The 10,377-nt window shown below is 36.7% G+C and overlaps 1 protein-coding gene across 1 annotated transcript; it reads right to left on the reverse strand.

Annotated features, from left to right (window-relative positions):
* Nucleotides 1–4,811: 4,811 nt before the first annotated feature.
* LOC132101965 (homeobox protein DBX1-A) lies at nt 4,812–7,697 on the reverse strand. Its single transcript, XM_059507176.1, has 4 exons — nt 7,320–7,697; nt 7,131–7,232; nt 5,660–5,862; nt 4,812–5,471 (listed from the first exon to the last, which is right to left on the reverse strand). Exons 1-4 carry the CDS (start codon nt 7,666–7,668, stop codon nt 5,199–5,201), a joined length of 927 nt encoding a protein of 308 aa, XP_059363159.1. The 5' UTR covers nt 7,669–7,697; the 3' UTR covers nt 4,812–5,198.
* Nucleotides 7,698–10,377: the final 2,680 nt, after the last annotated feature.

Genomic DNA, 10,377 nt, shown 5'->3' on the forward strand with positions numbered 1-10,377 from the left:
ATACGTGAAATACATGTGATCACTCCTGGCACAGTTCATCTTAAGTGGATCTTCTGTGAGGCTTTATGTGGAGCTTAAAGACCGTCTCAACACATCTTGGCAAAAGCACAGTGAGAAATTGTTCATAATTTGGTGTATGAGTATACCTCATTGACCATTTAGGCCTTTTTCATGTACATATCAATGCATTCAATGTGAAAGAGTAAGAAACGTCCACATAGTCATTGGATTAATAATATACTGTATTTGCTGCTTTGTAATGTAAGGATGCTTCTGGAGGATTTGTACATAAAATTTTATCTTGGATTGTCTATAAAGGAACGTTATTTGGATGGATAGTGAGTTTCACTGCATGGGAAAGCATACTATATAGGGCTATTCAGTGTTTTCACCTTCTTTATGTTGTCGAATGCTGTTTGTATGGCACTGCAGGGTTTTAGTTACACCATTGCTTCCATTCACTCCAGTTTGATTCCTGTCGGTCATCGCTCCTATGCAACATCATCCTGGATTTCAAATGGAAGTCAAATATCGTAGCTCTGTAATGCTGTCAGCACTGCCAATAAATTGTGTATATAATTTGTGAATAATTTGTGGATATGTGCCTACTAATCATTTTCTTTGATGGATTATGATGATGATGTTGAAGTCATTTTAAGCACAAATGTTGTATGTGATTGTTATAATTGGATTTCATGTCACTGAATGTATATGTCATTTCTGGCTGTAATATATCCATGTAAATATTTGACTCTTTACCGGCTGCATTTTGATGAATGATCTTTTTCTAGCCATTTATAACAGTGCTTGGAAATATGGAATATTTTGTGTACAGTGTCTTTTTCATTTTAACAGTCCCACGGATGGTCTGTGAAACACAGACGAGTCCTAAAGATTTATTGTCCACTTTACCAGTTTTAAATTATTTGTAATTCAATAAACCTAATAATTATTTATAAATTGTTTGTGCATTTGTTTTCATGACTTCATGCATGCACAATAATGGAAAGACAGAAGAAATATATTCACATCATTTCTACTGTATAATATCAACTTGTAATCATAACACAAACTAAAAATAAACGACTAATACAATAAAAGCAACACTTTAACTATTTAAAACACAACCAATATTCATTTTTAGTTAAACACTGACTAAAGTATTCTCATGTTTAAACGAAAGGATAAATGTTTCAATCCTTAGCATGCACAATAAAATGAACACATTGTTAAATTCAAGGATTGGTGTGACAACTTTTCCAGAGCATCTTTCATTCTACCTTTGTTAAGATACTTCCATTTACAATATTTAAACCACACTGACTAGTATACATGAATTAGCTAATCTTGCAAGAGTTTATATTAGCTTTGAGATCATTTTAATACAAATGAGGAATCATGTAAATGCATTTTCAAATGCAATAAAACAATCACAGCATAATGAGAATAAATCAATCGAAGGGTCTAGAAAACAGGTTAATGTATTGTATCTCATAAAGTGTGAGAGAGATGAAGTCAAAATCTCCTGAATAGCTTCAATTCAACTTGAGTATGTCTTCATTTTCTTTGTTTTGCGTATTTAGCAAGTCCATACCAGGGACCTGTTGGGTTTCTTTCCAGACCGTTTTCTCCTAGAAAAACTGCCTGAGACAGTTCTGCGCATGTGGAAATCTGACAGGGTCTACTAAATATCCTCTGCCTTTTAATTTGCTTTCCCAAAAGGGTTCATCAACAAACATGAGGTAACTCCGAAGAGCCTGATTAAGAAGCACACTAAATTTCAAATGCAACTTTTTTCCCTCTTCTTCCAGAAAGGCAGGTGCTGTATTATTGATTTTGTCATCACACGCCATCCTTACTCCATTTGATCCTGGATCAAAGTTATTGCATTGATAAGAACTAGGTAAATACCAGATAATTTGTTTACCCCTGAGATCCATTTTCTGAATTGCAAGTTTCAGCATATTTAAAAGAGGCTCATTATAGTCTTTGTAGCTTTCGGTATTTAGAAACCACCCTTCGAAGTTTAATTGCATGGCATAATATTCCATTTTGTTTTGTTTATCTTGTGCACGAAACATATACCAGCGGACACACTTTAGCTCCTCACTCTCCCACACTGGAATTATGTAATCATCACTCTTGTTTCTAAAATGTTCTTCTTTCATCGCATTGTAAGCCCCGAGGCAATAAACTTCGGAGAGCAAGTATACATCCCACGAATTAAGAAATCTGTCTGGTTTTGGAGGCTCTGCGCCTTGATTCATACTATCCATCACTTTTTTAGCTATTCTAAAGCCAAATATATCTATGCTTTCTTCTGTGAAATGCCGGTTTACACATTGGATAATCTCAGTGAGCTCACGCCTGTAGCAATTTATGAATTCAGTAGATGTTCGTTGCTCCCCTTTCAGATATTGAATGGCTTTGAGGAAAGCTTGGAGAGCCTCTTCATCAGAAGCATTGTAATGTTTGTTTCGAAGCATGAAAGTTTGAGCTGCAAGTAGTACCACATCAGCGGTTAATGTTGAGATGTCACAATCATCTCTTGATTTAGCAGCTTTCACATAATCTATATTTCCTTTTATAGTTTCAAGCAATTCATTTACAATTCGATGTGGAGGAATCAAGGGAGTAGGAACGTAACAGTGAAAAGTTCTTGAAAAGAACTTAAAAGTGGTGCCTCACTTCTTTCTGAGATTTTCAAGATAAATAACCAAATTGCCTATCACAGCTATGCGGATGATACCCAGATATACCTAGCCTTATTGCCAAATGACTACAGCCCAGTTGAATCCCTCTGCCAATGCACTGATGAAATTAATATTTGGATGTGCCAGAACGTTCTTCAGTTAAACAAGGAAAAAAACTTTTTTTTTTTTTTTGCCAAATGTCATTGCATTTGGAAACAAAGATGAAGTTCTCAAGGTGAATGCATACCTTGACTTTAGGGGTCAAACTAAACTAAAAATCAAGTCAGGAATCTTGGTGTGATTCTGGAGACAGATCTTAGTTTCAATAGTCATGTCAAAGCAGTAACTAAATCAGCATACTATCATTTAAAAAACATTGCAAGAATGAGATGTTTTGTTTCCAGCCAAGACTTGGAGAAACTTGTTCATGCCTTTATCACCAGCAAGGTGGACTATTGTAATGGGCTCCTCATTGGCCTTTCCAAAAAAAACCTTGAGCTTGGTTTGGGTAGCAGACCTCAACACTGTGCTACAACAGCTTGTCAGAAGTTTTTAATCAAAATGAAGAGACAACTAATTCTTACAATTATAGCAATTTAAATCTAAATAGCTTTTTGAAGATGCTGATTTCATTTTCCAGCAGTGTTGGTGTGCTTGACTGGCCACCAAACTCACCAGACCTGAGAATCTATGGGGTATTGTCAAGAGGAAAATGAGAAACAAGAGACCAAAAAATGCAGATGAGCTGAAGGCCAATGTCGAAAAAAACTGGGCTTCCAGACCGCCTCAGCAGAGCCACAAACTGATCACCTCCATGCCATGCTGAATTGAGGCAGTAATTAAAGCAAAAGGACTCCCTGCCAAGTATTGAGTACATTTACAGTAAATGAACATACTTTCCAGAAGGCCAACAATTCACTAAAAAAAATCACTAAAAAAAATCACTTTTTTTATTAGTCTTATGAAGTATTCTAATTTGATGAATTGGTGGGTTTTTGTTAAATGTGAGCCAAAATCACCACAATTAAAAGAACCAAAGACTTAAACTACTTCAGTATGTGAGCACTGAATTTATTTAATACACAAGTTTCATAATTTGAGTTGAATTACTGAAATAAGTGAACTTTTCACGACATTCTAATTTATTGAGATGCACCTGTAAGGGAACAATAAGGTCAGTGGATATCATTTGAATTCATTCATGTTTTGTTCTACAACAAATTTTAAGAAACACAAGTTTATTCCACTATGCAACTGAGCCCACGTGCGTGCTGTGCCGTGGTGTATGACGCGTTGATTTTGTTGAAGAGTTAACGAAACAGACTAAAAAAAGATTAGAGGCTACTAATGTTTCTTTAGTGTAATGGCAGCTTTTTCAGTAGCAAGCTACATTTTGCAACAATTATCAGTATACATAAACTACTTAATTGCCGTCTTTATGTCACAGTTTTAATAAAGCAGCGCGAGCAGGAGCAATAAAAGTTAGCAATGTTCGATTCGTTTTAGTGAATCGGTTCGTTCGGAAGATTTGTTTAAATCAACTGATTGATCCTTTACAGAATTATTTAAATTAAAGCCTTAGTTCATACATTTTCTATTTTCGTTTCAGTCATATTCTATTTTGGAAAAAAAATAGATTTCATGCACTAATCTATAATAGAGAACACCAGTGGTTTAATGTATTCAGTATTTTTTATGCTGACATTTTAATCGATAATTATTTATTTATTTAAAACGTATTTATATAAGTTTATATATATATATATATATATATATATATATATGTGTGTGATTTGTTTGTATATTTAGTAAAATGGCAAGAAAGGATTAACAATAAAAAATAATTAAAAATAAAACTTTACCTGTTTGCACAATATCTTACCGAACCAAATTATTATTTTTTCACTACAAGACTGGGCTTATCAACAGAGATTTTACGATATTTAGAGGTTACGTTCCATAATTAAAACCTAAATACTGTATTCAGCGGTGCCTGTTGCGCTTGTATAGCTATCTTACATGCATTTGGTGCGTATTATTTCGTGTTCTTTGTTTTCCTTTTGCAAATTATTCATAATTCTTTGTAATCAACCACCCAAAACAAAGATGAAATTTACAATTTATTGCAAACAATACAAAACATTTTCAACATATACATATGCATACAATGTGGCACAAAGAGATAAATTCGTATAAATTATACATACGTCTACAACTTTAATAAAGAATCTAAAACTCAAAATTCTTGTTATAAAATATCCATACAAAAATATTTGTACAAAATACTGTACAGATCTCCCCCAAAAAAGCTGTGCGACACAGCAAAATCATTTTGCGAAGAATTTTCAAATAAGTAATCATAAAGTGATGTGGAAAAGATTTACAACAAACACTCATTCCAACGTAGTAGGCTAGTAAAATTATACGCCAATAAAACCACAGGATGGTTTTGGCGTACACGTGTGCTTGAATACATACATCATACAGCTGATTAGGTAAGGTTGCTTATGAAACTGTTATTTCATCCTCTGATTCAGAGAAGTCCGAGTGTTTGAATGAAAGGCTGGAATCAGTGCTGTTTGAAAGTTGACAGAAATGTGATGCAGCGCACGCGTCATCTTCCTCATCCTCAGAAGACTTTTTCCCCACGTCGCTGAGATCTGGGTGAGGATTTGTTTTGGTCGGCAGGGTTTGTTCTCTGCATCCTCCTGCAGACAGCAGCTCCCTCTCCTTGGAGTTTCTCCATTTCATTCGCCGGTTCTGGAACCAGATTTTGACCTGTTTGAAGAGATTCTGTCGTTAATAACTGAAGCCAACGGAGAAGTTGAAATATATAGTGTATTAAATGTGCCTATAATTTATTTAAATGTAAGTTTAATGGTAAAAAATTGTGAATTAGCTATATCATATGCCTATTTTTATTTAAATTAGTCTATTTAATAATATTTTTCCAGTCTTATATTCACCTGTGAATCTTTTAGTCCGAGTTTGCCTGCGAGTTTTTTCCTATCTGGCTTGCTGATGTATTTTTGCTTTTGGAACATTTTCTCCAGAGCTTTGCGCTGCACATCAGAAAACACAGCCCGACGGAGCATCCCTCTTCTGGGCTTCCCTCTCGCAGCAAGAGGCCAGGAAAAAGTTCCAGGAATGGGCACAACCGATGAAGGAGCTGTTACAAGAGACAAGTGCATAAAGTAAATAATGCATTCATGCACACATTCATGGGTACCACAACGCTTTCAATGAGTTTTATTTTGTTTCTCCCAGGAGGCTAAAAGTTAACGTTGCGTTACTAAGGGCAATTGGGTGTTGCTTTTCCCAGGGACAGTCTAGAGTGCTGAATGATCATGGAGAAAGAAACCTTTTCTTCATTATAATCATTATTTTGAATTTATTCTCTTGGAATGTTTTGAGTGAAATGGCACGAGGTGACTAATTAGCACATGGGCCGGATCCACGCTGCATTGGTATGGTAAAAAGGCAGAGTATCCTTTTCTACGAGCCTCCCGGTGAAGGACAGAGGAGTTAATATACCGTGAACGGTAATTGTGCAGTAATGAACTGGCTGAGAAAAGACTCCTTACTGACGGCTAAGGCCATATATTATTGCCACAAAAGAGAGATTTACACTTTCAAACTGAACGCAACTGCATGCCAGAATACTGATGACCGGGGACCGCGTTTTCTGCCCTCAAATAATTTTCATTAAATGAACACGAAAAGCAGTTGAGAGCGCTCAAGTTATTTTGTTAAGGTATTCAGCACGCGCAGTGAAAAGAGTCGTGCTCAATTATCATTTGGCGTCGATAAAATAATATGCTATAGACATTTGATGCATGCAAAGAGCATTTAAGCTCGTATTTTAAATAGCCTGCTATGTCGAGCACGTCCAAACCGAAGTGTGTCTCGAGCGCAGTGAGCTGAAGTTAATGTTTGGCAACTGCAACTACGTTTTCAATGCTTTTTTTCTGATTTCCCGCTCTCCATTCTAAACGCACAGCTTTCGATATTGTTCTTTTGAAACTTTTTCCGCAAACACCAATCACACTCTATGCGGTCTTGTGAGAATATTGAAACCGCTCAATGGCTCCTAATGGGCAAATTAGTCCATGACTGGTAAACGCCCCTCTGTCGCTGGTTAAAAGTCTATCTTTGGCGGGTTTGTGGGCGGTTTGCCCCGGAGGGAGCTGACCAAATTGGTCATGGTGCTGACAGCATTGTTGGCAGTCAGCAGGCCGAAATGCCCCCTCACTGTGGGAAAGACCTGCGCCAAAAGTGCTTGTAGTTTGAGGACTTAAAGAGGAGAAGAACCTCACGTTGGCAGTCGATTAATCTAAATTCTAATTATTTTGCCTCTCTCTCTCTCTCTACCCGCAGCGTTAATTGAATTCAAACCACTTAAGTTAACTCTACAAGCATTTAAATCTGAATACGCACCAGGGAAGTATGAGGAACGGACGAAAGGGCAGAATGAACCATCAAAATAAGGCACCGAGAATCCTTTGGGAAGCATGCCGTGAACGGATGGTGGGGATGTGGCTAAAACAGAGAAGCAAACAGAAGTTAGTTTGCTGTATTAACTTTGTCATTATTATTTGAAGGATAAGGTTCATTTAAAACGCTCACCTTTCTTTGGTGACGGTGCCAAGATGGCATTCACCCCAAACTTGAGGTAGGTTGGATCCTTGCTAGACACTGGCGTTTTTGGGGAGCAAGATCCATGTTTCTCAGTGATGCTGGGGCTGACTCTGTCCAATAGCCTGGAGTGATCCGGGATAGAAAGAGGTGTTGAAGTAGGAGGAGAGGCGCATGGCGAGTGCGCGTCCTGGTTCAGGTAACCGCTGGGTCTGTTGATGCGCAGGAGGTCCTCCACCAGAAAGCTCGGGTGAGCCGGGAAAGTTGAATGCAACGATGCTGCAGGATGCATAAATGCTGGATAAATTGCAGGTGGTGCAATAACACTGGGGATCATCATTGTCCCGGCTATTTTAATGCGAAAACACGGCTACTCCTGTTAGGATTAGAAAAGTCTCTTCTGCCAAGCTCTGAACTGAACGAGAGGTGATTTTCTTCTGGACGTCTCCGTTTGGGAAGGGGTCCTTTATATCTAGGCCCCTGTAAAGGTCCTTTGAGGACCGACAGCCACAACAATGAGACTCAATAAAGTCCTCCGCTTGAGTCCCATTGAATGATTCCTCGGAGGTGCCTGATTGGCCCGACAGAGCAATTTATGATTGGATTAGACTTCATAAGATTTGAATGACCGGAGCACGCCGCTTAACAAAGAAAATGTGGTCATAAATTTTGCATATCGACAAATATTTACTTATTTATTTATTTAAAGCACAAACCGAGATGATGTAGCCAATTTACTCGTGTCGTAAATATATAGGCTGGGCTACTCTTTTGAAAATGTATTTTTAATTTACGACACACAATATGAATACAGAGTAAAATTGTTTATTTTTTTTAACGTGAGCATTGTTGTCGGATTCATATCAGTGACTAAATATACATATATAATGCATTTTTTACAGATAGAATTGCTAGAGTCTGAAACGTGCTAGTAGATACTTTATACTTAAATATGTAAAATGTAAAATAAAATTGGCACATGCTCTTTAGGCTATGCGTATAGCCTGTGTGCTATATGCACAGTTCTTATCCTGTACTATGTCTTTCCTTTGACTCTCAACAACCTCCCGATTAAATCCCCATTTAATAATCATTTATGCTATATGCTGTATACTTCTACTGAAATCCAATCTGGGCTCTGTCACGGAGTACAGCTTTAAATGGATTTGTGGTTGAATCGCCATGACAGATGTGTTAGATATATCCCCCGTGTTTGAAACCGGGCAAGTCTTCATTCACGTTTGCTGGGGCCTCACTTTACACACGCTCGCGAGACGTGTGCAGCCCCGTTTGAACCGTGAACTGTCACCCACAGCTGCTCGCGCCTCGCTTTCTTTTACCCTGACAAAGATCTCGGACACAAAAACACACCGATCTCTGTTTTTATAGACGACTAGGCTTATTCTGCCAGTTTAACCGCTTGAATAAAAGTGCATATGTGATTTGAAACGCATGCGTAAGAGGTGCGTTTAAATTCGTATTTAACTGATGTGGGGGACAGGACACACGCAAGTTCTTCTCGTGAAAGGATGAGTCAAAGCTTCGTATTTTAGGATTGGTCCTGTCGGTTAATTAAGACAAAATAATATAATAAAAAAAGAAACAATAATAAAATAAAATAGTTAAAACACAACAACACACTGCTGCGCAGTGACTGGAAACCTTTCGATTATCTTTTTTTTTTTTACTACGTGTTTCAAAAGTCTTGAAAGTTTCATATGGAGGTGTCCCTCCTCCAAGCATAAACTATTTTTAAAGCACCCATAGTCCTCCTTGCCTCTCATAGATATTATTTTAAATGTATTTCGTATTTATTACAACTCTCACCTTTTATTCTTCATCGTAATTTTTTTCTTTTTAAACTTTAACAGTTCACACGTAAATATAACAGTATACGGACAATATCAAATGGACTAAATAAGCTAAATGGGTATAAAAAAAATAAAGCTTCTCTATACCTTACATTAATAATGTTTAGCATGCTCAGTTTAACTATATCAAACTTTATTAAAAGAATCCAAATTGCCACCAAGATCATATTTATCCCTTAAAGTTGTATTTTCCATTTACATTTTTGTGGCGGTATCCTTTTACCATAGGATACTTTTTTGTAAATCATGTTATCTTTATCTGTCAGGATGTCCGCATTTGTCAGTTAAATATAAATATATATATATATATATATATATATATATAAGTACTTAAATTAATATATATATATATATATATTGTACTTAAATTAAGCTAATTATAATTACTAGACCAACTCTATCCCTACAGCAGGACTTTTAGCATTTTAAGAAGTGTATATAGACATTATTTACTCTCCTTAAAAAATAATTAGGGTAAAAAGAGTTTATTTGAGATTTAGCAAACTTGTCTGGACCAGTTTTTTTATTTTATTTTTTTAGACACACACACACACACACACACACACACACACACATTGTGTAAATACAAGTACATTGTGTAAATGAAACTTAAGCAAAAGTGATGAAGCAAATTACCAAAACAAAGCTTTTTTCCATTATGTTTAATTTTTTTTATATAACTCCATATTTCTTTGCTCAGGAAAATCCTTCTATTGTCGTGGACTAGCAGATGGTTAGCTGGAAACATGGCTTAGTCTCGATGACCGAAGCTAATTTCTAATAGCTGTGGAAGCTTGGCACATTTTTTTCCTTTTAGCAAAGGCTAAAAACAGCTGGTGGGATTTGATTAAACCCATTAAATGCACATTTCCAAGACATTATGCCCCTCCGGAACACCTTAAGTGCAGACAGTGGAGAGGGGCGCAGCTACGGTGCCGTCTAGATTCTTTACACAGTTCCCTTATTTCACAACAATATACTAAATAGATTAACTTGTGCATTATCTGGTGTCAATATTGCCTAGTTAAGAGAAGAGCTGAGTAAATATATACACATGCATGAAGGGTTCTTTTGGGATAGTTTACTGGGTGTTGTGTCTGGCAGGTGGTTAAGGTGAGACACTGCAGGCAAAAACACTGTTTTTTCAAGCACCTGTCAATTTTGAGATTTTGGGCTTT

The sequence above is a fragment of the Carassius carassius genome, chromosome 2 (assembly GCF_963082965.1).
Source record: "Carassius carassius chromosome 2, fCarCar2.1, whole genome shotgun sequence".
NCBI classification, from domain to species: domain Eukaryota; kingdom Metazoa; phylum Chordata; class Actinopteri; order Cypriniformes; family Cyprinidae; genus Carassius; species Carassius carassius.